Source organism: Phascolarctos cinereus, unplaced genomic scaffold (assembly GCF_003287225.1).
Source record: "Phascolarctos cinereus isolate Bilbo 61053 unplaced genomic scaffold, phaCin_HiC Scaffold_9;HRSCAF=440, whole genome shotgun sequence".
Taxonomy (NCBI): Eukaryota; Metazoa; Chordata; class Mammalia; order Diprotodontia; family Phascolarctidae; genus Phascolarctos; species Phascolarctos cinereus.
In genome coordinates, this window is record NW_027556402.1 from 193259264 (window position 1) to 193285994 (window position 26731).

General features: G+C 40.5%; 1 protein-coding gene across 3 annotated transcripts in view; it reads right to left on the minus strand.

The window, feature by feature from the left end:
• Positions 1-26731, minus strand: part of ABLIM2 (actin binding LIM protein family member 2) — a 229014-nt gene that overhangs the window by 138359 nt on the left and 63924 nt on the right. For all 3 annotated transcript variants that reach the window (XM_020992129.2, XM_078148720.1, XM_078148721.1), the window contains exons 4-6: positions 16836-16951; positions 4884-5010; positions 1103-1196 (exon numbers count right to left, since the gene is read on the minus strand). In XM_020992129.2, coding sequence (XP_020847788.1) covers positions 1103-1196; positions 4884-5010; positions 16836-16951 — 337 coding nt within the window. The remainder of the gene's footprint in view (positions 1-1102; positions 1197-4883; positions 5011-16835; positions 16952-26731) is intronic.

Below are 26731 nucleotides of genomic sequence, written 5' to 3' on the forward strand. Positions count from 1 at the left end.
GTACTTTGTTATAGGGCTTTGTTAAGAAGTGCAACAGGAATGAAAGTTACTATTATTTTTGTAAGCAAAACAATAAATCAACCAAGGGCTGGTGTTCTCTGTAATCTTTGGAATTGGTTCAGATGTATGTATTGGTATGTACAGATGAGTGGCCTTTTGGACAACGCTGGATTTTGAATCATGAAGACTTGTGTTCAAAATCCCAACTCGGACACTTCTTAGCTATGGGACCCTGGACAAATCTTTGAGCCCTGAAAGGTTGTGTTGTGTAGTGGAAAAGGTGCTAGATCTATCTAAAGTCAGAGGACTTGGGTTCAAATCCCACCTCTGACACTTCATACTTGGTATGACCTTAGATGAGTCTCTGGTCTCTATACACCAGTTTCCTAATTTTTTTTTTTAAGAAAGAGTTGGACTACATCAGAGGGGTCAAACATTTTGCCGGTAAAACTCCCAAGTGCAGCTGGAACCACATTAAAATGAATTGGGAAATATTTAACAAAATAAATAAAAGATACAAGAGAACATAGATAATGTTGATATGTGATCTTCTAAGTCAACATGTGGCTTATGTATGGTTTAGTGGCCCCATTTCTATTTGAGTTTGATACCACTGGTCTACATAAGCTCCAAGGTTTCTGCAGGAGCTAAACTCGTTATTTCTATGCTCTGCTAAGGTATAGATAGACTGCAAGCTCCATTGAAGGAAAGATTGCCTTGACCAGGAGTACCTCTCTACTGACAAAATCACAGATCCTTCACTTATTCATGTGTCCCATGTGTTTTGTGTGTGTGTGTGTGTGTGTGTGTGTATGTGTGTGTGTATGAGAAGGAATAATACATATACAAAAGTGTGTTCATGTGGTAAAATATGTTAAGATGTATGTGCAGGCAGGGATATCTGTAAGCTGGTGATGTATGCTTGCAAATGTGCCTGTTCTATATGTATGGAAATGTATATGTATGCTGACATGTGTCATGTGTGTATGTCATATGTATGCATTTCAGAAGGGATATGTGTGGTTAGGGTGTACAAGCACATTGGCATGTTTTTGTGTTTGAGCAAGTGAGGGTGTACCTTTAAGTGGCTATTTTCACTTACCTCCAATACTCTGCCTGTAATGTATTTTCCACAGCTGTCGCATCTAATGCCAAACTTAGTGTGATAGTCAGCTTCACAGTAGGGGACCCCATCCCTAAGAATGAAAATGAACAGCAATTAACAAGGTTCTCAATATTCTTTATAAATTACTGAGAACGTTCAGCTTGTTTAAAGGCTAAAATACTGTAACCCCCCAAAATAAATACATTTCCAAACGTGAGGAATGCTTATTCACTGCAGACTTGGGAAGATACAACCCTATACCTCCCCCCTCCCCCCACCCACCCTCCATCCATAAAAAAGCACTCGATCCTTTGACTGGACAAAGTTTGTGAGAAACGTTACAGTAAGAATGGGGACTCTGTTCCTGGGTTTCTTCTTTCAAAAAAATTTCTACGATAGAAAGTTTTTTGAGAAAGGAAGGTACTACAATAAACAGGAGAATAAGGGTGGTCTTTAGACTAATGGAATTATGAACAAAAGATGGTTAGGGGCATGTTTAATCAAAACTCCACCAATCAGTGAATAACTGATATCACTGTTGTTTAATGCTTATGGGAAAAATGATGAATTATAAAAGCCAACATTTAGAATTGAATCATGTCCCCCGCTGCCTCTCTCATAAAAGCAAAGAACATAATGCCACAAAAAATTTTGGGGGGGGACTTAATAAAACATATAGAATGATTGCAATGATGATGGTTATGATGATGATAAATTTCTTTCTATCCTTTCATAAACACAGTGTGGTGTATCAGATTCCTAGCAAAATGGAAGTCAAGATAACTTGTCCACTTTCCCTATCCCATTATTATACTCTGCCATGTTCTTAAAGGGCTCATGGAATTCACAGAATATCAGACTGGACAGGACTTTGGAACATAGAAGAGAGAATATTTGAGCTGGATAGGACCATAGACCATTTAATATCAGAGCCAGAGGGCACTCAAAGATCAGCTAGTTCCATGTGCTCTTTAAGAATGTCCTAGCAGTCTGTCACGCCTCCCCACTTGTGTTCCCACATACAGCTGTTGTGGTAATCTGGAGCAAGATGGCCCTGTGAGGCTCAGTCTCTACCTCTGGCTTAAAATCATACCTGTAGCCTGGGCTGGGGTGGGGGGAGAGAAGGAAGGAAAGACGGAGTGATACAAGATATGAAGGTACCCTAACCTGTCCTTGTATTCCAGTTGCAATTTTGCAACAGACCTTGGCAGATATCCTCCCTCACTATATACAACCTCATGTACACTTAACCCTTTAACTGCTAAACATCATCACAATTAAGATGAGAAAGAAATTTGGCCCCAGAGATTCAATGGTACTATTAGATACTCACTGGATCAGTACACCTGAGGCTGAGTCCGAGAGTTGTAAAAGGTAAGGTTTCCATGGAAACAGGAATCTGCCCTCGTCTCAAACTTAACAGTTGTATTTTTGGAGAACTACGTGGGCTGGTAAGTAACATGATTGCAATGGGGGTGAGTTAACATCATAATGTGAACTTAAAATCCTGCATTTTCTGACTTCAGTTTTAATTTGCAAATAAACTGCTAAGCCAGCTCTAAGCTTTCAAAGTTTAACACATTTCTGCTGTTAGTCATACTTTTCACTTAAGTCTAACAATGGAATTAACGTTCAGGTTGGAAATACTGAAGAGTCCTGGGAATATCTCATATCATTTCTCCAGAACTTGAACTTGTTTTGTTTTGCTTCTAAAGGAAAGTCAGTGAGTATAATTTGGTTAAAGTCCCTTTTAGGTTTAATGGTCTCTCCCTGTTCATCTCCAGCTCCTGGCTTCCCCAGCTTCCTTCAAGTCCCAACTAAAATCCCACTTTCTACAGGAAGTCTTTCCAGATCCGCCTTAGTGCCTTCCCTCTGTTAATTATTTCCTATTTATTCTGTCCATAGCTTATTTGTACCTACCTGTTTGCATGCTCCCTTCCCCATTAGAATGTGAGCTCCTCAAGGGCAGGGATTGTCTTTTGCCTTTCATTGTCTGCCAAAGGCTTTTCACCATGCCTGGCACATAGTAGGGGCTCAGTCAGTGTTTATTGGCTAACTGAGTCCTGCATGTGTCACTAACTCTTAGATGACCTTGGGCAAATCATGCCTAGTCACTGCATCTTAGTTTCCTCATATGTAAAATAAAGATTAGATTAGATGATATTCAGAGTCCCTTCTAGTTCTCATATTCAGTGATCTTTAACTTGATCTTTCCTTCTCTTTTTTCCCTTTCTCAGTGAAAAGCTCTATTTCCATTTAAAAATCTAAGTCCATTTCAGCAGACTTAATTGAAAATTAATGAAATAACTGAATCTGTTTGAGACCCGACAGGGCACCAAGAAGCCCTAAGGATGTATAAAGAAAAAGGAAAAAAAATAACAATAAAAAAAGGTTTTGATTTATAGGAAGAAATATTTCATTGGGCATTTAAGAGCATTCAGTCTGCAGAAGGTTTATTGACTATTCTCATATTCATTTTGCTCTGAGAATATCATCCATCTCTAAACTTGCTGAAGTCAGCAAGCCCACCCAGTACTCCAGGTTCCAACGCTTTCCTTTGGGCCAAAAATACAATTTCTAGCAGTTTACAGAATACTTTCCTTATGTCTCTGTGAGGTCAGGGATAATAACAAAAAAAAAAACAAAACCCTTTCATTTATTTAGCATTTTTCTGTTCACAAAGCCCTGTCCTCACAATAAACTTGGGGGATTCCTAGAACTAGTATTATTCCCATTATTTTACAAATGAGAAAACAGGCTCTGAGGTTGAGGCTTGCCTGAGGGTAATTGCTGAGAGTGGGAGCTCCTATATACATAGTGCTTTAGAATTTTCCAAGCACTTGCCATGGTGTGAGCTCATATTTATATATTGCATTAGAATTTTCTAAGAACTTGACTCACCACAATCCTGTGAAACAGGGAGGGAAAGGGTTAGCAGTCCCATTTTACAGATGAGAAAACTGAGGTTGAGGAAGATTAAGTAATTTATACAAAGTCACACGCTACTTAATGTCTGAAGAAAGATTCACAGTAAAGTCTTCCTGACTCCAAGAACAGCACTTTAGCCACTGAACTATGACCTTGGGTAAGTAATTTCCCTTCTTTCTGAGTTTCAGATTTCTTATTCATGAAACTCAAGAGTCCATTTTTAAGTCTTTTCAATTTTCATATGTGATGATCCTATGATCCCTTGAGTGATCTCTCCACCTTCCCCTCCTCCCACTTTGTGCTTTGTTCAGGTCCCATGTTGCCTAGAATGCACTGTCTCTTCATGTTTACACATTATTCAATCAACTAGCATTTATTAAGGGTCTACTTATGTTCTAGGCACTGAGGTAAGCACTGGAGATACAGAAGCAAAAATTAAAAAAAAAACTAATCAAACAAACAAAACCAAACAGTCCCTTCCCTCAAGGAGCTTACATTCTAATGGTAGAGACAACAATTAAAATCCTTCTTATCCTCCAAGGTTCAGTTCCGGTGACACTTACTCTATGGAAGTTGAGATCACGCTTCTTTTGTTGAAATTTCCCTAGATCCCTTTTTTCCTTGTCCCCTTCACTGTCTACCTTGTATTACTCGGGTACAAACCTGTCACATCTTCCTCTCCTCCCACCCACATTTGATAGAATGCAAGTCTCTTGAGGGCAAAAACTGTGTTGCCTTCATCTTGGTAACCTACTGGCCAGGCACAGCACCTTCATGTAGCAGGTATTTGACATATTTCTTGAAATGTTATTTGATTTTTGTGACTGTTTAAATGATGTTGCCAACTTACTTGCTAATATACTCTGCATTCAGTTGCTTTCCACAAGTCTTGCATTTAAAACAGCCCAAATGCCAGTGTTTGTCCAGAGCCACAAGAGACTGGCCATTTTTGATTTCTGCTCCACAGCCTCCACAATCTGAAAACACAAATACAAAGACAGTTCCTCGTGATTTTTCTTTCATTTCCCTGTGATGACCTTTGTCATCAAGTCTAGGAAAGGAGGAAATCTCCTGGACTTCCCAGACTTAGAAAAGCAATGTGAAGAGACCAGTGCCAAATGCCAGTCTACCATTAAAAGGAGAATGACTGAGATACTCATGCAGAAAGACAACTCTGGCATCCAAAAGGAGGGAATTGCTAAATATCTAGGACCAGTAATCAGGCATTAAAGCACCAGTGGGAGGTTAGGCAATTAAGTCAAAGGATCAAAGGGAAATTCAAAACAGGGTGTGCTCAAAAGGGCCCTATTAAGTTTTTTTTTTTATGTCCTGGGTACTATGCTGGCATCATTGCTATGGTGCTAGTATGCCTGGGACTCACTTGTAGGTCTCATCTCCACTTATTAACAAGCATGGAATAATGGAAAGAGAGGAGGAGTGGGGAGCTAGGTGGCACTATAGTGCATAGAATGTAGGGCCTGGAGTCAGGAAGACGCATCTTCCTGAGTTCAAATCCTGCCTCTGACACTTATTAGCTACGTGACCCTGGGAGAAGGAAATGGCAAACCTTTCTAGTATCTTTAACAAGAAAACCCCAAATGGAATGACAAAGAGCCGGACAGGACTGAAACGTTAAGTTTCAATAAGTAGGATCTGTAGTCATAAGGCCTGAGTTTTAATTCTGGCTCTACCACTTTCTATTTGTGGGACCTGAGGCAAGCCTTTGGGACACCCAAGGACTCTTTCAGGGGCACCACGAGGTCAAAGCATTTGCAGAATAATACTAAGATAATTTTGATTTCTAACATGGTAAATATCAATAACTACAATCCACATGAATAAAACTTCTGTGGAAGGGTCCTCAATGATTTTAAAGAGTGTAAAGGGATTCTGAGACCAAATGTTTGAGAACTGCTAGGTTTGATGATCCCTAAGTTCTCTTCCGGCTTTTATAATGTTATGATCCTATGTCTTCTCTCAAGGCCCAGCTTGAGTACCCCCTCCTCTTCCACTGTGCCTTGGATACAACCTGGAACATTGAATGTGATCGATAAACACTTACTTGAATGAGTGGGAAGTCCCTCCACAAATGCACACATCACAAGTCCACCATGTCTTTGTAGGTTCTCTTCATGAGTTCCTGTGCCCCCCACATCTCCCTGGCCAATCTGCCTCAGAGGCAGTGTGGCATAGCAGACAGCTATCACTGGCCCAGAGTCAGAAAGATCTGGGTTAAAGTCCTAACTCAGACATTGAACGTGCCACCCTGGGCAAGTCACTTAACCTCTCAGATAACTAAGTTGAAGAGCAATTATCAGTTTGTACGGATAACAGGAGTTTTCTATAGTAATGAAATCATAGGTCTCAGTATGAAAAAATGATCTAGCCACAGAATCCTAGGATGTTGTGAGACCCATACTTGAAACTCTTTTAGCCTGGTGGGACCTGTTGTAACCCGTGATCTACTAAGATAACTTCTGAGAACTCAGGGGCACCGTCAAGCCACAGAGAGGCATCTCAAGAAGACCTGACAGAAGGAATCCCCTTATATCAACATTATAGGCTAAACTCCACAACCTAGGAAACCTAAGCATCATTTCTATGAGCTAAACATGAAGGGATTCTTAACAGTGATGATGAACAAAAAAAGGATAAGATAAAAATATGAGCAGTTGGCATAGAAACAGCAACAATGATTTGAATAAGTTACCCAGAACTCATCTGAGTGGTGTGCTTCTGGCTGCAGACAATTACTGAAAAAGCTTATTGGGAAATGAAAGGAGCGATGAGACTACAGCCCAGGAGAGAGGGGAAAGTAAAGAGCTAAGGCTTCTGCTAGGTGGCAAAGGCTAAAAGTTAAAAGGGGGCAGAGTGGACAGAAACTGCCTCTGCTCATCTGCCAAGGCACATGCCATAGTTCTCACATGTGGAAATCCACAAGAAACAAAACCCAAGAGAATAGTCAGCAACAAAACCTACGACCTTAAACATCCATGGACAAATGCTCAAGTATGGGTGATAGCCAAAATGCACTTGAAATCCTAATTCAAGGAGGCAGATTTGGACATCAGTAGTATCACAGACACTTGGTGTGATGAAACCTATGACCAGCACATGGTTCTGGAAGGGTATAGGGCTGATTCAAAAATAACTAGATGGCCTAAAGGAGAGAGTAGGAGGAGGCACCCTCAGGGAAGGAAATCCAGGAACTGGGGAAAGAAAGGTACAGGATACGTGGGTGAAGATTTTTAACTACTTTGTAGATGCATATTTGTATTGTTCATTTTAATTTAAGCTATGTGTGTGTGTGTGTATATATATATATATATATATATATATATATATATATATACATATATATGTATATATATATGTACATATGTATGCATTTATCTTTCCTATTAGAATAAAATATTCTTGTGAATAGAGATTGTTTCATATTTTGTTCTTGCACCCCAGTGCCCAACACCGTACCTGGCACATGACAGGCACTTAGTAAGTATTAATTGATAATTATTTAATTGAAGATCAATGGAGGATGAAATAGAAGTATTAGTATCATTGAAGTGTAAAAAACATGAGGAGTTTGGCAAACAGACCAAGCTAGTGAGCTTAGCCCAGAGGCATGACATAGTTCAATCATCCAGGCATCTTCGGGAATGTTCTCCATCCCTCTCTCCCTAAAAAAGACTTGCTTTAATGATGCTTTTGCTTTCTAAACAGTGGGGGAAGCATTGAGGGCAACCACTCTTCTGGATTTGGTCTTCATCAACAAAGAGGAACTAGTCACTGATTTAGAAATTATAGGAGACTCAAGGGAAAATGATATTGCATATCTGAATTTGTGATAGAGGAAAGGAAACCAGGGTCTTGTCTCATGTTCTCTGTCAGTCTGGAGAAAGTTGAAACTGTAGGTAGGATCTTATGGACTGTATTTGGAAAGAAGTCGCTCCAGGATAGATATAAAATTCTCAAGAATTAAATAGAGATCATTTGATGGGAAGCAGCTCTGAGTCAAAGAAAAAGGGTAAGTTGTCTAAAGAGACTGATGAGGATACAGAAGGAAACAATAAACCAACTTAGATGTTTAAAATGTCCATGAAAAGAAGATGGAGGCAAAACCCGATAAGCATAGTGCAAGGAGCCCAAAGGCTCACAATGGGATGAAGATGACCAAGAATGTAAAGGACAACAAAAGGTTTAGTGGTTTGTTATTTTTAAGGATAAATAGGAGGATTCAAGTAGATGGGATGATGATAATGGATGATAGAAAGAAGACAAAACTACTCAATCTGTATTTTGCTCCTATTTTCTTTGCTAGCAAGAATAATCTTTGGATAGGAAAGAACACACCAAAAATAATTAATAGGAAGTTGAAACCCAAGAGAAGTAGTGAGTAAGAGAGTCCCTAGTTACCTTTGGTAAGTACAAGTTGCAAGGCCAAAACATAGTAGATCCCAGGGTTCAGAAGTAACTGGCCGCTCAATGATCATTGAATAACTGCAGAAAAGGGAGAGGTGTCCTGAAATGGGTGGTAGGCACATGTGTTGGTTGCCAAAAAAACAGGGAAGAGATTGAATTATATGGCAGGGAGCTCCACCTTAATTCCCAAATCCATTACTCATCCACTTCTGTTCACATCTGTACATATTCTTAGGGTGAGAAGGGAGCTCAAAGACTCTAGTTCAATCAATGCAGTAATCTTCTCTGCAGTATCACTGACAATGCAGTCATCTAGATTCTGCTTGAACAGTGGTCAGAGAGATCACCACCTCATAACACTATATATTCCAGTGTTGGACATCTCTAATGGTTAGAACATCCTTATAGGAAAATGCATATACTTTATTAGTAAAATGGAAAAACTTTGAAGTCAATAGCTGTGCCATTTTTCACATTTGATATTTTATTACTAGCAGGTGTGCATTAAATGTTTCTTAAATAGAATTAGATTTAGTAGGATCATGGATTTAGTGCTGAAGGTTCCTTAGAAGTCACCAAATCCTAATCCCCTATTTTATAGATTCAGAAACTGAAGTTGTTCAGTTATTTTTCATTCATGTCTGATTCTTTGTGACCCCATTTGGGGTTTTCTTGGCAAAGATACTGGAGTGGTTTGCCATTTCCTTCTCCAGATCATTTTACAGATGAGGAACTGAGGCAAATGGGGTTAAGTGACTTGTTCAAGACCACACAGCTAGTAAGTGTCTGAGGCCAGATTTGAACTCAGGAATGGGGAGGGGGTCTTCCTGAATCCAGGCCCATATATTTAATCCACTGTGCCACCTAGCTGCCCAGAAACTGAAGTAGAGAAAGATTAAATGATTTGCCCAGAGCAATTAAATGAGAAGGCTGGGCTTTAAACCCAGGTCTTTCTAACTACAAGCCCAGTACTCTAACCATTATGACACACTGCCTCAAAGTAAAAAAAAAAAAAGGCTGCATGTCTTGAGTCATTTCTCCTCAAAATATCTGTCTGCTATTGGAAAGATGGGGCTGCAGAATGTTATCTATGTCCCAGCTGGTCTTCAATTTCCCCCAGTTAGAATCCAAGGTCATTAATCTGAATTTTCTGGCGTTCATCAAGTAAAGTATTTACTGAAGAGCTACTATATGCCCGGCTATTCTTGCCCCTTAAACATAACCAGATTGATATAGATGGGTTTGATAAATAATGAGAGGGGTTCCCTGAGCGTTCCATTTTCTTTGTGAAAAGGAATTTATAGCAATTGTGAAAGTCCAGCTTCCAAAGGGATGGCAGTGTTCCCTGAAGAAAGAATTAGCAGAGATGAAAAACGGCAGCAAAAGGACAGATGCGGAATTGGCACATCCCGCCAGGCCAGATTTTCCTCATATGTTCATGTACAACTCCCACGACTGCTGGTTATTTCCTCATCTGGGTTCATTCTTCACTTACAATAGCAGTCATTATTTTATTCCTTTCTAATTACATTCCCCAGTTCCTTTCAATTTAGGATCCTTAACAGCTGCACAGATCTCTTTTGGGCAGAATGTGGCCTCTGGATGAACAGAGAATCAACATAGAATCTTGAAGTGGAAAGAAACATCAGCAACCATGTAGTCCAACCCGTGCCTGAACAATGATGATGATGACAATAAAATTCACATTTCTATGGTGCTTTCTGGTTAATAGAGTATTTTCCTCAAATGAACCTTGAGATATTAATTTGTCCATATTCCTTATGAGGAAACTGAGGCTTGCAGAGGTCAAATACTTTCACCATGGTCACACAGCTAGTAAAAGTCAGTGGGAGCTGGGGTTTGAACCCAAACCTCAAGACTCCAAATCCAGAGCTCTTTCAGTTATTTCATGGAGCTATCATTTTAGAAGCATAAATGGCCTCCAAACCATCCATGGCAAGTGCGGGTCAAATTTGAACACTTCTAATGACAAAGGACTTATTACCTAACCCCAGTAGCCTATTCAGTCGAATTGCTAAGAAGTTCATCCTTATGTCAAGACAAAATCTGCCTCTCTGCAACTACCACCCACAGCTGCTACTTTCGCCTTCTGGAGTCAAACAAAACAAGTCTATACACTTTTCTTTCTTTTTTTTTTCCATAATGGTTCCATCTGGAGATCCTGAGCCCATAGTGATGGGCAGAGGCTGTACAGACTCAGAGAGAAGAACCAAATTGCCCTCCATTATTTTTGGCAAAATTGGATATTTCAAATATTATTTCTTCAGTAATGATTCTAAAATGAGCCAGGATGAATAATGAAGCCACACATATCTTAGTTCATATCACGTGATTATGTGCCCCCACACTGTGCTAAGTATCTGGGGGATACAAATAGGTACATGCCACAGTTCCTAGCCCCCACAACGAACCCCAGAGCTTATAACCTAGTTCAGAAGAAGAGTCAGATTTACATAAAAGGAGGCCAACCATAACAGACAGTATCCTCTATCAGTGCCAAATGAGGAAGTCTAATAAATGCCCCCCAGCAGCCCTGCAACTTACTGTCTTAGACAATTATCTGGGACATGGAGAGGTCAAATTTCTTTTCAGGGGTCAACCAGTCTGTTATGTGGTAAAGGGAACACTCGAACCCATTACACTGGCATTAAGGATGACACAATACTCTCTGCTTTGCCCCCTCGTGGTGAGAATTTCTAGGTTTTTGCTTACCACTTGCATCTAAAACCTCCCATATGTGTTGCCCACCTCCCCCCTCAAAGTAGAATGTTAGGTCCTGGAGAGTATGAACTGTCTTGCCTTTCTATTTGTTTGCCAAGTGGTTAGCAAGGTGCTTGAGAAGTAGCTTATAAGCACATAATAAAAATCCTTCCTTCCTTCCTTCCTTCCTTCCTTCCTTCCTTCCTTCCTTCCTTCCTTTCCTTCCTTCCTTCCTTCCTTCCTTCCTTCCTTCCTTCCTTCCTTCCTTCCTTCCTTCCTTCCTTCCTTCCTTCCTTCCTTCCTTCCTTCCTTCCTTCCTTCCCTAAACAAGCTATCAGAGGGCCATGGGATTCAGAACTGGAGGGGCCTGAAAGACTACCCTAGTGCCAGGCTTTCTTAAACCTATTTCATGTCATAGACACTCTTGACCGTCTGGTGAAGCAACGGAGCCTTTCTCAGAATGTTATTACATGTATAAAATACATGACTACAAAAGAAAGCAATTATACTGAAATACAGTTATCAAAAACAAACAAACAAACCTGAATGACCTGAGTGGGAGAAGAAGCTGGTGGAAAAGGCACTTCTGTGGGACTATTAAGAGATGGCTGCCCAAGAGTAGGAAGGTTCATGAGTAGTTTGGTAGTAAGTAGAAGCTGGCCATTGTGCTGATAAAGTATAATAGCGGTAGAGTGTTCAGTGAAACAATGGGGTATGGACTGGGATGAAAAGTATGCTCTTATCTGTAAATAGAGAGGGTGGGACAAGATGGCATGTAATGTCCCTTCCAGCACTAAATCAAAGATCCTCTAACTCTATCAGCCTTGGAGATAATGTTCTTTTCCAGAAAATGAGAAATTGATCCGTGGTTCTAAGGGACGGTGTCTACTTCTCTTTTACCAGCCAGCTACATAGTTTGGATTTCTGACTTCCCCTCCTGCTTTCTCTCACCAAGCTGTGGTAGCTGGTGGTAGTGGCGAGAAGGCTTCTTTTAGAAGAAAATGGTAGTTATAAGAGAGCTGTATGCCCACAAAACCACAATTCCTCTATTTAATATATATTAAAAACCGAATTGGCCTCAAGAAACAATAAAGTTTTCCCATTTACACAATACTATGTTGATAGGCTCCAAACTGATCCACACTCCTGAGGGCTTTCAAGAGACTGGGAAAGGTCAGAAAGCAATGAAATGTTGAGCAGGGAGAGCATTAATTGAGTTCTACAGACCTGCTGTAATAATCAGCAAAGAGCTTCCTGGCTGGCTTTTGTAGAAGGCAGCTCCCTCCCCAACCACTACACTGTTCCAAATCACAAAAGACCATCCAGCCTGCCTCAGATGACTCAGCAGGGAAACCAGTGGTGGGTAGTGAAATAATGTGTGTGGCTCGTAAGTCTTGGTTTATTCCTTATAACATCAGGACAGGAACTTAACAGGGAGACCTATAAGGCTCTACCCACTCCAGTTTTTCAGTCCTCTCACCCTAAATCTGGTTTTCACACATCAATTCATTCTATGATCATTGACTGGAAGAGAGCATCCAACCAATAAAGAAACATTTATTAAGCACCTATTACGTGCTGGGCACTGCAATAGGAACTGGGAAATTGATAATAAAAAGAAAATAAAACAATCCCTACTCTCTTTTTTAAAAAAATATTTTTAGGCAATTGGGGTTAAGTGACTTGCCCAGGGTCCCACAGCTAGTAAGTGTCAAGTGCTTGGTCTGAGGCCAGATTTGAACTCAAGTCCTGCTGACTTCAGGGCCAGTATGTCATCCACTGTACCACCTACCTGATCCCAACAATCCCTACTTTCAAAGAGTTTGCGTTATTTCCGGGGGAACAACATGATGTAAGTTAATACATAATAAATGCAAAATTAATACACAGCAGTTTAGGGAGGGTGGGCACTGGCAGTTGAGAGAGCAGGAAAGAAGGCTGTGCTTTGAGTCTTGAAGGAGGTGAAGTATTTTATGAGGCGAAGGTGAGGAGGAATAGCATTTCAGTGATGAGGCTAGGTCAGTTCAAAGGTATGGAGGAGGGAGGTGGAATCTCTGTGTGAGAAGCAAGCAGGAACAAGGCCAATTAGATGAGGAATGAGCCTAGACCAAGGCAGTGGCTATGAGAGCAGTGAGAAAGGTGCAGGTATGAGAGATGATGCGGAGCAAGAAATGACAGGAGTTGGCAGCTGGGTGGATAGGTGGAGTGAGGGAGGGGAGGAGTTGGAGATAGTGCTGAGGTTGCAAATTTGGGAGACTGCAAGGATGGTGAAACCTTTGACAGAAATAGGGAAGATGTGAAGAAATGGTGGGTTTTGTTGAAAAGATGAGTTCTGTTTTGGACATTGAGTCATTTGGATTGCAACCAATATGTTCCTATCCATTCTATGTGACTTCCTTTCATATCTTTTCATTAACTCACCAAAGAAATCAACCCAATATGCTAGGGGTCTACCTTACTTTATTTTGATATCATGAGGATACCAGTGGAACATATGGTTTTTCCATCATTTAGCCCCTTCTCCATGTGACCAGCCTGTCTAATTGTCTGGAATAATCTTTGTGTTGTGGTTGTACACTCCAGTTATTTTTTAAAAGCCTACAAATAGGGCAGTTTTAAATTTTAGCCTGTGTATATGTAAGCTTTGTTTATCCTTTGTTACAGAAAGGCCTTAGAGGCACTAATTTTAGGAAATGAGGAAAATGAGTGTGAGAGAGGATAAATGACCTGCCTGAGGTCATACAGGCAATAGATGGTATAGCCAAGAATTAATCCAAGCACTTTGATTCCAAATTCAGCACCCTTTCCTTCATAGGTGTACACCCTCTGCATGGCTCAGAGGCAAATAACCTGTGGGTTTGTACCAGCTTCTCAAACAATCTAAAAAAAGAGTCTTAAATATATGACTAAAAGCCAGTCTCTAATATATCCAGAAAATTGGGGAAGATGACAAAAGATGGGTATGATCAATAGTGAAGGGGTTGTGGAAAGTCACATACATTAGTGAATTGTCAGTAGAACCATGAGTTAGTACAACCAATCTGGAAAGCAATTTGGAATTATGCAAATATAACACTCCCTTGGTCAGTGTCCTGAAATGCCCTGTGCTATATGTGGAGAGACATATGACTAAGGAAATGCAGAGCATAACTGGAGCCATAGATGTCTGTCAAGAGACACAACAGAGTTGGCTTCCCGTATATGCCTGTGGCTCTCAGGACTCCAGGCTACAGCATTCTCTCAGCCAATCAGTAGTCATGTCTCCCTCTGAGCACATACAGCAATGAGCTGTTTTACAGGGCACTGTCCAAGGAAGCATTCACAGAGTAATTACAATGTCTATAGTCGTTGATTCAGAGATTTCATTGCTAGGCAGATTACCCCCTCCATCCCTCTGCAAGAGGATATGGGCAAAAATGACTTCTACATACCAAAATATGTATAACATGTGCAGGTGTGCATGCATGTATATGTCTGTGTGTGTGTGTGTGTGTGTGAGAGAGAGAGAGAGACAGAGAGAGAAGGAAAGTAAGAGGGAGACACATGGGGAGAGAGAGAGAAAAAGAGAGAGAGATAGAGAGAGAAACTAGAAATAAAGCAGATGTCCATAGGTCAAGAATGGCTGAACAAACTGCAGTACATGAATGTAAAGGTATATAAGAAAAGACCATAAAGAATACATAGAAGCATGAAAAGATTTATAGGAACTGATACAAAGTGAAGTAAGCAAAGCCAGGAGAAAAATGTACTCAATGACAACAACGTAAATGTAAAGAACAGTAGCTATGAAATAACTGAAACTAAATGAAATGAAATTATAAAGAATAATTTTAGCCTCAAAGAAGGGATATGAGAAGACATCTTACCCTCCTTTGTGGAAGTCAGGGTTTCAATTTGATTGGTTTTTCTACTTTTTCTTTAAAAAAATCTTTGCTGTAAGGGATGGATTTCTGGGAAGGGTACTATGTGACATTAAAAAAACAAAAGTTACAGGGAAAAGTCTATTTTAAAAAAGAATTGGTGTCAGGTTCATTTCTACTGACTCAGGAGAAGTGGAGAAATCTTGGTTTGAAGCTGGTCAAATACTTTCTGTGTTACTTTTTTTTCTTGTCAATGTATTATAATCTTCCACTAAATCCCTGTACTCATCATGGAGTGGAATTGAAGCCGGGCTCTCGAAAACTAAGCCAGTGAAATGCAATCTTTGGCTAGACCTGACATGCTAGAATGGCTTGTAGACCAGGTCACCCAATGGATTCTGTGTCTGTCATTTAAGGACCAACTTGTTTGGTTCAGAGAAGCTCCACACGGGTTGGCCACAAGGTGTAGAGGGTTTATGATATGCGCCTGAAGGAAGGAGGAGGTGAAGAGTGATATACTCACATTGATGACATAGCAGATCCTTGAAGGTTTGAAGGAGTCTCTTTCAATATTTCAACACAAGGACCTCATCATTTTTCAGTATGGGGGACTGACTCCCCACCTTAATAGAATATTTTTCATCAGCTGCTGTGGCTAACACAAGCCATAATAATAGCTAGCTTTTATACAGTACAGTGCTTCAGGGTTTATAAAGATTTGCAAAGCACTTTACAAATACTATCTCATTTTATCCTCACAATAACACTAGGAGGTAGGTGCCATTACCATTCTCATTTTCCCATTTCCCCATTTTTACCATTTTCTCATTCTCATTGAGGAAACCGAGTCAGACAGAAGTTAAGTGACTTGCCCAGATTCATACAGCTCCTAAGTCTCAGAGGTTGCATTTGAACTAGAGTCTTCCTGACTCCAGGTCTACTGCTCTATCTACTGTGTCACCTGGCTGCCATGTTCTGTGGGGGTAGGGTGGGGCAATCAGCCTTTTGGTGATGAGCTCTTCTGTAATTGGTTAGATTGGCCCTAAATAAGTTACACAGCTAGTCTATGAACAAGGAAGTTGATAAGCAAGTACTAAGTGCCTACTATGTGCCAGGTACTGTGCCAAGCATGATGGATATAAAGAAAGGCAAAAAATGACAGTTTCTGATCTCAAAGAATTCCCAGTGTTGGGGGAGGGGCTGGTGTAAGGTGGGGAACCTGTGGCCTCAGGGCCACATGTGGCCCTTCAGGTCCTCAAGGGTGGCCCTTTGACCGAATAAATTGGAGATGCTTTCAGAGGGAAGGCTAACTTAGATGAAGGAAAACTGGGAAAGGCTTCTGGTAGAAGGTATGACTTTAGCTGAGGCTTGGAGGAAGACAGAGTATAGGTAGAGGAGGGAGTTCCAGGCATAGGGGACAACAAGTGATATAGCATCTTGTGGGAGGAAAAGTAAGGTAGGCACCATCACTGTATCTAAGAGTATATGAAGACAAGGAAGGGGTAAGAAAACTGGAAGAGGAGCAAGGGATCAGTTTATAAAGGGATTTAAAAGCCACACAGAGGATTTTACATTTGATTCCAGAGGCAATGTGGAATCCTTGGAGTTTAAGTTGTTAAACATACACTTTAAGATATATTTGCCAGAAGAGCGAGGATGGACTGAGCTGCCTTGCCTTTGAGAATCCAGGCCCAGCCCTGAGCAAGTCTTGGAAGGGAACTTTAGTGGTGGTAATAATTCAGAAACTACCTTGGAAGCCTGGTGGATTGGCTGGGTCTTCTTCCTACATGCATACTTACTCCGGAGTCCTTGGAGGAGGTAGGAGCTCCCGCTGGCAGTTGGGGGCAGGGAACACTTTTGGCAGATACACTCCTTCCCATTAAAGGTCACCCGGTCACCAGGAGGAAAAGGCAATCTGTAGCAAGGAAATCAAATCAGCCCTCATTAGTAACCAAGTTGGCACTGCCCAGCTGAATAGAGCTTTCTCACGTAAATGGAAATCTCTGGAGTTTTTCCCTTCCATGTACTTCCCTTACAATTTACTGTACAGGCTACTTTCACATCCTGTCTCATTTGGAAATAATAGCCTTCATTTATATAACTAACAACTTATAGCACAGATTCTTAACTTGGAGTCTGTGAACTTCCTTTTTAAATTTTTTTGATAACTTTATTTCAATGTAGTTGGCTTCCTTTGTATTCCTCTGCATTTTGTTTTATGCATTTAAAAACATTATTCTGAAGAAAAAAAACATTATTTTGAGATGTCAGTAGGTTTCATCGAACTGTCAAAAAGGATCCTTCCTTCCTTCCTTTCTTCCTACAGATGGCAACACTTGAGCTAATAGAGGGCAAAGGTAAAGAGAAAATGCGTACTTGGCATGGGTGAGTGTCTGTGCAAAGGAGGTGGAGTGTGTGAGGCCAGTAAGAAGGCTAGTTTGTCTGGACCACAGAGTGTGTAAAGAGGTATACTACATAACAAGGTGGGGAGGCTAAGCTGGGGTCAGGTGGTGCACAGGCACTCCCTCCCTCTACCATCTTGCCCTTCGTCCTAGGTTCTTCTGCAAGAGGAAAGCAGACTCACTTGAGGAGTCAGAAGAAGCTCTTGAGGCCAACAAAGCTAGGCTCCTAGGGCTCCTGCCTCCTTACTCTGGTCCATTCTCCACTATCCTCATTCTTTTCATATGCCTTCAAGGCCCTCTCCCAAGTAAAAAGCAAAATCAAAAGCAAATAGACAAATCCTGCTTTTTCAGGAAGCATTTTATCTCATTCATTTGAATCTTAGTGTGAATTTAAGTTGTATAGCTTCTAGCAGGGGTATTTGCACATCACATCTTAAGCTCTAAAGATACTATGAAAGAGTGTGTCCCCCGGAGGAAAAAAAAAGTATTGCAGGCCTCAAGATAGCAGGTGATCCCACAGGGCAGAAGACCTTCTAAGTGTCCTTGAATTCACACTGGGCCAGCGGCCACTGACTTCAGCTATGAGCAAGGCCAGCTCTTCTAGAATGGGTCCTGAGAGGGCATCTATTTCAGCCTTCCTTCCTCACTTTGAGCCACATCTTTACCTTCTGTTTGCAATGCTACTCAGTAGCTTCTCAGGAAATATTTTTTTTTAAATCAATGTTATTACCACATATCATTGCATTTGCAGAATGAGATCATTTTCTAACTCCAATCCTGCCTCATCAGGAAATGTTTCATATTGACCTAGTCAATCAATAAGCATTTATTAAGCATCTACCATATGCCTGGCACTGTGTTAAGTGTCAATACACAAAAAAGCAAAAATCAGTCCTTGCTCTCAAGAAGTCACAGTGTAATCAGGGAGAAAACATGAAAATACTTATGTACAAACATGATATATATGGGATAAATTGGAGATATTCAACTGAAGGAAGGCACTGACATTAAGAGGTACTGGGGAAGGATTCTTGTAGAAGGTAGGATTTTTACTAGAACTTGAAGGATGCCAGGGAAGTCAGGAAGTGGAGATGAGAAGGGAGAACATCCTGGAAATGAGAGTCTGAGAAAATGCCAGTAATTGGGAGAAGGAGTATCTCATAGGAGGGAAATGGGGCCAGCGTCACTGATCTCTGGAAAGAGAAAGGTGTGAGAAGATTGCAAAGAACCAGGTTGTGAAGGGCTTTGAATGAGAAACAGAGAATTTTACCTTTGATTCTGGAGACAATAGGAAACCACTGCAGTTTGTTGTTTGGGGGTGGGGTTTGTTTAGTAAGATCAAAGGGAGATGAGATACAGGGCGATGGTGGAGATGGACAGATCAGGGAGAATTTTTGACAATGGGGGACATATGGTCATGTTTGTTGGCATTAGGGAAGCAGTCAGTAGACAGGGAAAGATTGAAGATAAGTAAGAGAGTGGGGAGAGCATTGTGCTGGAGAAGATGGGATGGAATGGGATCACTTGTGCATGTAGAGGGATTTTCCTAGTTAACCTAGAGAAATACCACCTCATCGTGTGAGACAACAGTGAGGATGAGATCACCCAGAAGGCATCTGGATGATATGAGATGGGAAAGAGGGGAGAAGCGAAAACTCTCAGTCAATGGCCTCAATTTTTTTTCAGGAAAATAGGAAACAAGATTCTTTGCTGAGAAGATGGGAGGAAAGAGGGCCATAGCAGGTTTACGGAGGAATGAAAAGCTTTGAAAGATCAGCTGTGGCAAATGGGATAGTAAGTTAATTAGGAAGGTATAAAAAGGATTGCCTTGCTACAATGAGGACCCAGTTGAGATTATGTGTAACATAAATTTGTAGTGGACCCAATCAACTTGGTTTTATGATTTTTTCTTTCCCCAGGAACAGGACATGAGTAGGATTCATTCAGGGGGTGGCAGAAGTAATCTAAGGCTGAGGTGAGGCAGGACAAGATTAGTTACAGAATAGGGGGCAAGGGACTCAAGAGGACAGTAGTTCACCAAGAGGTCAAGATGAGGAAGACACGAGAGTACAGACAGTGATGGGATGATGGAATGGGAAAGAACTGAGAAGTAGAGGGATTAGGAATCATGGTGGGGACAAATAATAAGGGATGGGGTTACAAGGCGAATGGAGAGTGCAATGATTTTGTTGTTGTTCAGTTGTTTCAGTTGTGTACAACTCTTCATGACTTCATTTGGGATATTCCTTGCAAAGATACTGGACTGGTTTGCCATTTTCTTCTCCAGCTCACTTGACAGATGAAGAAACTGAGGCAAATGGGGTTAAGTGACTTGCCCGGGGTCACAGAGCTAGTAAATATCTGAGGCTAGATTTCACCTCAGAAAATAAGTCTTCCTGACTTCAGACCTGACACTCTCTCCACTGTACCACCTAGCTGCCCCATAATATTATAATATTATATTACGCTATCATAATACTTTATATTTATATCCAGAGTCAGACAACCTGGACTCTACTCTTGGTGCTTTCACTAATAAGCTGTGTGTCCTTGGCCAAGAACTTCATCCTTATAAGTTTCAGTTTCTTCATCAAAATGAGGATAAGAAGAATCATATTACTTGGCTCATGGGGTTGTTGGTGAGAATCAGATGAACTCATTTCTGTAAAGCACTACATAAATGTCAAGAATTCATTATTGTTGCTGTTATTTATTACCTATCCTTAGGTTTATAGAAGGAAGCATTCATGTGAGTGCATAATCATGGCCAAAAGGGTTTTATGGAGATCAGCCCCGACTTCCCAGTTGCCTCTCTGATGGATGACTGCAGCCCTGACGGCAGCCACAATCCCTTGCAGACACAGAATGATGAAGCATACAGGCACCATGCAGATGTTAGCCCATACAGTACAGTTCCCACTATTCTCTCCTGTTTTCCAAGTTTTAGATCCCTGCCTTTAGAGGTATCTTTATAGAATTCTGTTTCAGAGTAGCATAGTGGATAGCATATTAGACTCAAGTACCAGGAAACTTAGGTTCAAATTCTGCCTCATAAACTAATGGCTGAGTGGTGATGGGATAGCTATTTAATCTCTCCGAACCTTGGTTTCCTCACCAATAAAATAGAGATAATCAATCCACAAGCACCCACATTGTACTACTTAACTGACAGGGTTACAAGGAAAAGAATGTACACTTTAATGCACTATAGTAAAGGGAATTATAAGTATTGCAAACATACATTCTTTGGTGCTAATAACCTAGCTAGTAAACAGGGGCAGAATTTGAGGGAGCAAGAATAAGGAAGAAATAAAAGAATCATATTCATGGATTCCAGGTTCCCTATACCTCACATAAATACACACACACACACACACACACACACACATACACACACACTTCCATAAGGCTACTTCAGTGATACATTACATGTAAGAGTTAGACATTAGAACACAGAGCTGAGAATGACTTTGGACCATCGATGGATGGAGAGTGCTAGAAGATACCTTACAATAAGAATGTGAGAGGTGGAAGACATCTTAGAGGATGCCATTTAGTCTAAGCCCATCATTCTACAGCGAAGGATCCTGGGACCCAAAGCAGTGAAGTCAGAGAGCAGGTTACTGTCAGTCAGAACTAGAACTAGAACTAGAACTAGAACTATTTGTCCACTTCTTTTTAGTCTTTTCTTCTCTCTATTGTCTCCCTTTTCTGTAGTTCTTCAATTCAATTCAGTTCAACAAATATTAAATGCCTACAGGAAACAAAGCTCTGTACTAGGCAATGGAGAAGTTACAAGCTTTAAATAAAATGTGCTCTTTGCTCTCAAGGAAAACAGAATTGCAGGGCAAAGGCAGAAGAATGTGTTCTTGAACAGTTTCCTACACAGAGATGGCAGCCATAGGTGCAAGGCAGATACTAATGGGGAACAGCTTAGGGGTGCTCTCCTTTACTCTCCCCAGGTCCCCAGAAGGCTAGCGGCTCCAACATCCAAGAGCACCCTCTGAACTCCAGCACCAGCCCATTCACGGCTCCAGCTTACCTAGAGTTTTAGACGAAGAGCTGATGTGGCACAAATAGGAGACTGTTCCATCCCCTGTGGGGCAAAGCAGTGGGGAAGCCGTGACACAAAGGTGTCAGACACTGGCTTGCTGGGCACATTGGGGCTGGCAACATTCCCTAGTACCATGAGACCAGATTAAAATGGAACTGGGAAATATTTAACAAAACTTCAAAAAATATAATAAACAATAGCTAATAAGGATGTGTGGTTTTCTACCTCACTCTGAACCTGCAGGGATCCCCATTTCTAATTGAATTTGACACTACTGGTATAGTCCACTGACATCAGGATTTTTTAAGTTGCTGAAAAGGAATGAGTAATGAGGGGCAGGGCTCCAGGAAGCTTATCTCTGTGTTGCAGCCAACAAGTAGCTGAGGGTAAAGGGGTAGAGTATGTGCATAACACCCAGTCTTCAGGTCACTTGAGTTTTAGCATATATCCATATTAGGAAGCCAGTAGGGTGCCAAGTCAAAATGGTTTTCAATGGTTCACAATAATATACTCCAGGGATATGGGCAAATACACAAATAATTATATCCACAAATAGTATGTTAAATACCAATTGCACTAAGAACATTGTGCTAGGTGCTGAGGAGGATGAAAAATTTAGCAATGGCATGATGTTGGTCCTAATGCTACTTAAAGTCTAGGGAAGGGAGAGTAACATTCTTAGGGAATTATAATTCATTATATTATATGATGTTATAAAATTATAAGATATTTACAAAGCAAATTGCTACATGAGGGATGAAAGGAAGATCATTAGCAATGGAGTGTGGGACAGGAATTAGAAAAGGATTCCTTGTAGGGGTGATGTCTGCATTGGGTTTTAAATAGATATGAATTCAAAATGGGAAGAGAGAGAGACAGGGCAATCCAGGCATGGAGAACAGAAAGGGTACCAGCATGACAATGCAGTGTGTCTGGGGGCACAGAGTTATCTGACTTGGCACAAAGAATGTGTTAGGAAATAACATGAAACAAAGGTAGAAACATATCATAGGGCTATATTATGATGGGTTTTTAAGGCAATGCAGAAGAATTTAAACTTTGTTCAATAAGACAGAGGGACTCACTGGAGATTTGGGACAAAGGCATGACAGATATCACCAAGTCTGTGTAACAGAAAGACTATTCTAGCAGTTGCCTAAAGAACGGACTCTTGGAGAAGAGGTGATGGGAAGAGGAAGTGATTGACGAGAGAGATGTTGTGGAGAGGGCAATATCCATAAAGGGAGAGAGAAGATTATGAATGTGGCAAATGGTGGCATCAGAAAGACATGAATATGATCAGAAGGAAGAACGGTTCATGGAAGAAGGTTGATGAACTCAGTTTTAGACACAGTGAGTTTGGGTGCAGGTATCTCGTAGGCATTTCAAGATGAGGGTCTAGAGTTCAGGAGACGAATCAGAACTGGAGATGAAGATATGAGAGTTACCCGTGAAGAGGCGATAATTGAAATTCTAAAAGTAAACCAGATTGCCGATGGAGAGAGTGATGACAGAGAAGAGAAAGGGACAGCGACAGACCTTTGGGAAAAACTCACGGGAAGGAGGAGGAAAGATGATGACCCAGGAGAAGAGCCTGAATGGTGCTTAGAGAATTAAGAGAAGAGAACAGCTTCAGAGAGCCAAGGAAGTAGAGAATGTCCAATATGAGGAACTTGTCAACAGTGACAAAAGCTGTGGAAGGTAGAAGACGAGAGCTCAAAAAGGCACATGGGATTGGATGATTGGGTGGTCGTTGTTGACTTCTGAGAGTAGTTTCAGTAAGTGCAGGAGAAGTAAAATCATAATTTCATGGGATTAAGAAGTAAACTAGATTTGGAGTCAAAGAAGCTGTATTCAAACCCTGGCTGCTCACTTAACCTCTTAGGGCTGCTGTGTTCCCTTCTGTAGAATAAGGGGATCAAACTAGATAACCTCTAAGATCCTTTCCAGCTCCAAATTCTTTGGTAATTGGACCTTTCTTGCAAAGACTTTAGTTATCATTACTGTATACGTAAGGAAGAGGGAATAAAATCTTGGGGAGTAAACTTTGAGAGTTAAAGTCATCTTTGAGTCATCATGCCTCGTGTGAGGCATGGAAACAGGACAACAACAACTTCTTTCCTTGACAGGGTCTAAAGAGACATTTTGAAACACTGAGTTTAGTTCTTGTTTTGTGGAGAAGACAACCTAAGGAGAATCCTGAGAGACTGAAACCACCAGCCAGAGAACTGACTTGTTAAAATGTGAATTCCTGTGTTCTGAAGGAGTCAGCAGTTGTAACTGATGGTTATAGGTAGTAGAGTGGTGACCTTTCTCACAGATAATATGTAGTAAAATATTCATTTATGTCTTTGCATTATTTGTTATTGTTAACAAATTATATGTGTATGTGCATATATCTATACATAGGTATAGAGACAGATAATAGATAGATAGATATAGAGATAGATATAGAGATAGATAGATAGATAGAGATAGATATAGTCACGATGTTGGTGTAAGCCTTTTAGACCATAGTTTCAGGCTGAGAGAGAAGAGAAAGTTTATGAGAAAACAGATTTCTTTGGTTTTTATATAGCAAGGTTAGAGCTTGGAATTAATTAATTGATAAGACAGTTTCGACACTTGTGTTAATTTATGAGATGATTTCATAACTCATTCCTCGGTTGCTTTTGAACCTGATGTAAAAGAATTGATAAGGTAAGGGTTGGGGTGTGGTGTGTTTCTGAATGTACCTGGTGGTATTGCTCTCGCCTGGCAACACACACCCACACTCTCCTTCATGGGCTTGCTACTTGGAGGGTGTAGCACAAAGCTTGTCACACTATTATTTGATAATCCTATGATGGGTAATAAGGAAGTGAGGGAATCAAATATAGACACATTTTTCAATAGGGTGGAGAGATACAGAATTATTACCAAAGAAGAAGGCAAGGTCAAGGGGAAGTTATTGAGACCTGAGCAAATTTGTAGGTAGATGGAAAGCAGCCAGAGTTGAGGGATAGACTGGAGATCAGAGATAGAGACAGAGAGACAGAGACAGAGACAAAAAGACAGGGAGAGAGATGGAGAAGGAATGATTACAATTTTTTTTTAAAAAGCTATGATAACTGAGTGGAGGAAGGACATTACTAACTCAGATCAGTGAAAGTTTCATTGCAGAGCTGGCATTTGAATTGAGTTTTAAAAGATGAGTAGGAGTTTTCTTCTCCTACTAATTCTTCTAGGAGGCACTGCCATATTTTCTTCCTTAAAAAATTTAAAATTCTGACCAGGATTTATTTTCTTTTAAAACCCATTCCTAAATCCATTTATTCAGAAATTAAATACTTTGATAATTCCCTAAGGAGGAAGATATCAGGCTATATGACAGTGAAATACAATAGCACAGTCATCTATTTGTATGACCTATTATTCTTTCCACTTTTAATCAAAGGCTTCCTCCATCCAACAGCCTCAAGATTTAACTTTCCTTTGTCGTATTTCTGTACACGCATTTGTATTTCAGGAATTCATTTGGAGCAGAAGTAGGATCATTTCTAGGTAAGGCTGCATTTGAATAGAATTCAAAATAAACTCTACGGTTTCTGTCTTTGTTATTGTTCCTTATCTTTGAATGTTTCACTACAGAAGCCTGTTCATACTTATGAAGGGATTTTATATGGGTATGTGTATGTATTCACACATACATATATACACATATGTGTATGTATTTTATATGTGTGTGTGTGTGTGTATGTATATATATATAACACACACACATATTTTGTGGGGTGGGGAGGAAGAAGAATCTTGATTTTCCAGCTCGGGGATGGTAACATCAGGAAATTCAGGTAAACCACAGAGAAAAGTGGGTACAGACCTGGTGTTTGACTCTTTGTTTTGGCAATCTTTCAACTTTTAAAGATTTACCTGTGGAGAAACTATGTTCTCTAGATCTATACAAACAGGGAATCTACAAATACCATCCTCAGGTTATTAGAGGTAGAGAAAAGTCTTCTTTTCTAGACCAAACTATAGGATGTAAATGAGGGATTAGTGTTTTCTCCGGGAAGGACTTTGTTGTATTAACCAGAATACAGAGACAAGGTATCGAAAAGAATGAAGTACCTATTAGAAGCGTTCATCTTGAGGCAACAACACTCCACATTTCTATAGTACTTCCCATAATGCTTTCTTCTATAGGACAACCCTGGGAAGTGGGTAATATTATCCCCATTTTAAGGCTGGGGAAACTGAGACTTGAAGGTCTTAACTCCAAGAACATTGTTCCTTTTCCTACAACAGACTGCCTCTGGTGACTTAAAAGGATGTCAGAATGGGTGAGTTGTGAAAAGCAATGCAATAATTCATGAACTGTGAATTTCAAAGGTTTCCAGTACAGTCAGATTACAATTGTGGAGACTGCATGTCCCTGGAATAAACTCCAACTGCAGAGTGAGTCTGTCAGTAAAGAAGCATCTATAAGTGTTTACCACGAATCAGGCACTGTGCTAAGTGGTGGGGATATAAAGATAGACAAACAGACCTTACTCCCAAGGAGCTCACATCTAATGGGAGAGAAAACATACAAATTACTATGTCCAAATGAGATATATATGGTATAAACTGGGGTTAGTCTCTGAGGGAAGTCATTAAGATTAAGGAGGAGTGGGAAAGGCTTCTTGCAGAAGGTGAGACTTTAGATGAGACACCAGGGAAGCCAAGAGGTAGAGAGAAGAGAGAGAGAGCTCAAGATACGGGTACAGCCAGGGAAAATTTTCAGTACCATATGTGGGAAACATCAAGGAGCTTGCAGCTATACTTTTAACTTCTATATGATTTTTTTCAATTAATGAAAGTTTGTATGAACCTAGAAGAATATCTATATAACTGGGTTAAGAAGGGGTAAGATCTTAAATGTAACCATGCCAGTTGTTGGTGGGAGGTAGGGGGAAGGAGGAATGGACCCAGCCATAAAAGGCAATGAATTGAGGGTGGGAGGGTGAGTAATACAAATGGTAGACTCACTGACACACTATATGCATTGCCTCTTTTTTTTTTTTGCAATATAGGGGTAAGGGGTATGCTGCCTCTTGATCTTATACTGCCCTCTAATTTGAAATCTCTGCTCCTATACCCAGCTTCTCATTCCACCTCAGCTCCTTGGAGTTAGTACTCCAGAGAAGCCCAGATTATAAACCTAGACCAGCCTTTGGTTTATACTTGCTAAGAGCTGGATTCCTCATTTTCCCCAGAA